The 391-nt window shown below is 70.8% G+C and overlaps 1 protein-coding gene across 1 annotated transcript in view; it reads left to right on the forward strand.

The window, feature by feature from the left end:
• Positions 1-34: 34 nt before the first annotated feature.
• H696_00266 (hypothetical protein) overlaps positions 35-391 on the forward strand; it is a 1,166-nt gene continuing 809 nt past the window's right edge. The window contains exon 1 of the mRNA XM_009494113.1: positions 35-331. Within this exon, the coding sequence (XP_009492388.1) occupies positions 83-331 (249 nt within the window). The 5' untranslated portion in view covers positions 35-82. The remainder of the gene's footprint in view (positions 332-391) is intronic.

A 391-nucleotide genomic window follows, 5' to 3' on the forward strand; every position in this document is an offset into this window, starting at 1 on the left:
AACTAGCCTGGCCCCCTGGACGCCCGTGGCCGGCCCCCTCTCCGCCTTCCTCCCACAGCCGATCCACCTCCGCTGCCGCCCGATGTCCCCCCCGCTGCCTCTCCTCCGGCCTTCGCCGGCCGTCGCCCAGTCTTTCGCCTCGCGCTACCAGGCCTGGCGCGGCCTGCGTCACCGGCGCACCTTCATGGGCACCCCGCACCCGGTGTCTCTGGTGCAGCCCATTTGGTTCCGCTTGCCGCTGAATGCAGACCCTCAGCCGGTTGCTCCGGACACCCCGGACGACGTGGCTCCCTGTGAGTCTGAGTCTGACCACGCCGGCGTCATGGTCGAGGTGCGCACGTACCCCCCTCCCCCCCTGCCGTGCTCCCTCTCTCTTGGCATGGATGACGCC

This window comes from Fonticula alba, assembly GCF_000388065.1.
Source record: "Fonticula alba strain ATCC 38817 unplaced genomic scaffold supercont2.1, whole genome shotgun sequence".
NCBI classification, from domain to species: domain Eukaryota; order Rotosphaerida; family Fonticulaceae; genus Fonticula; species Fonticula alba.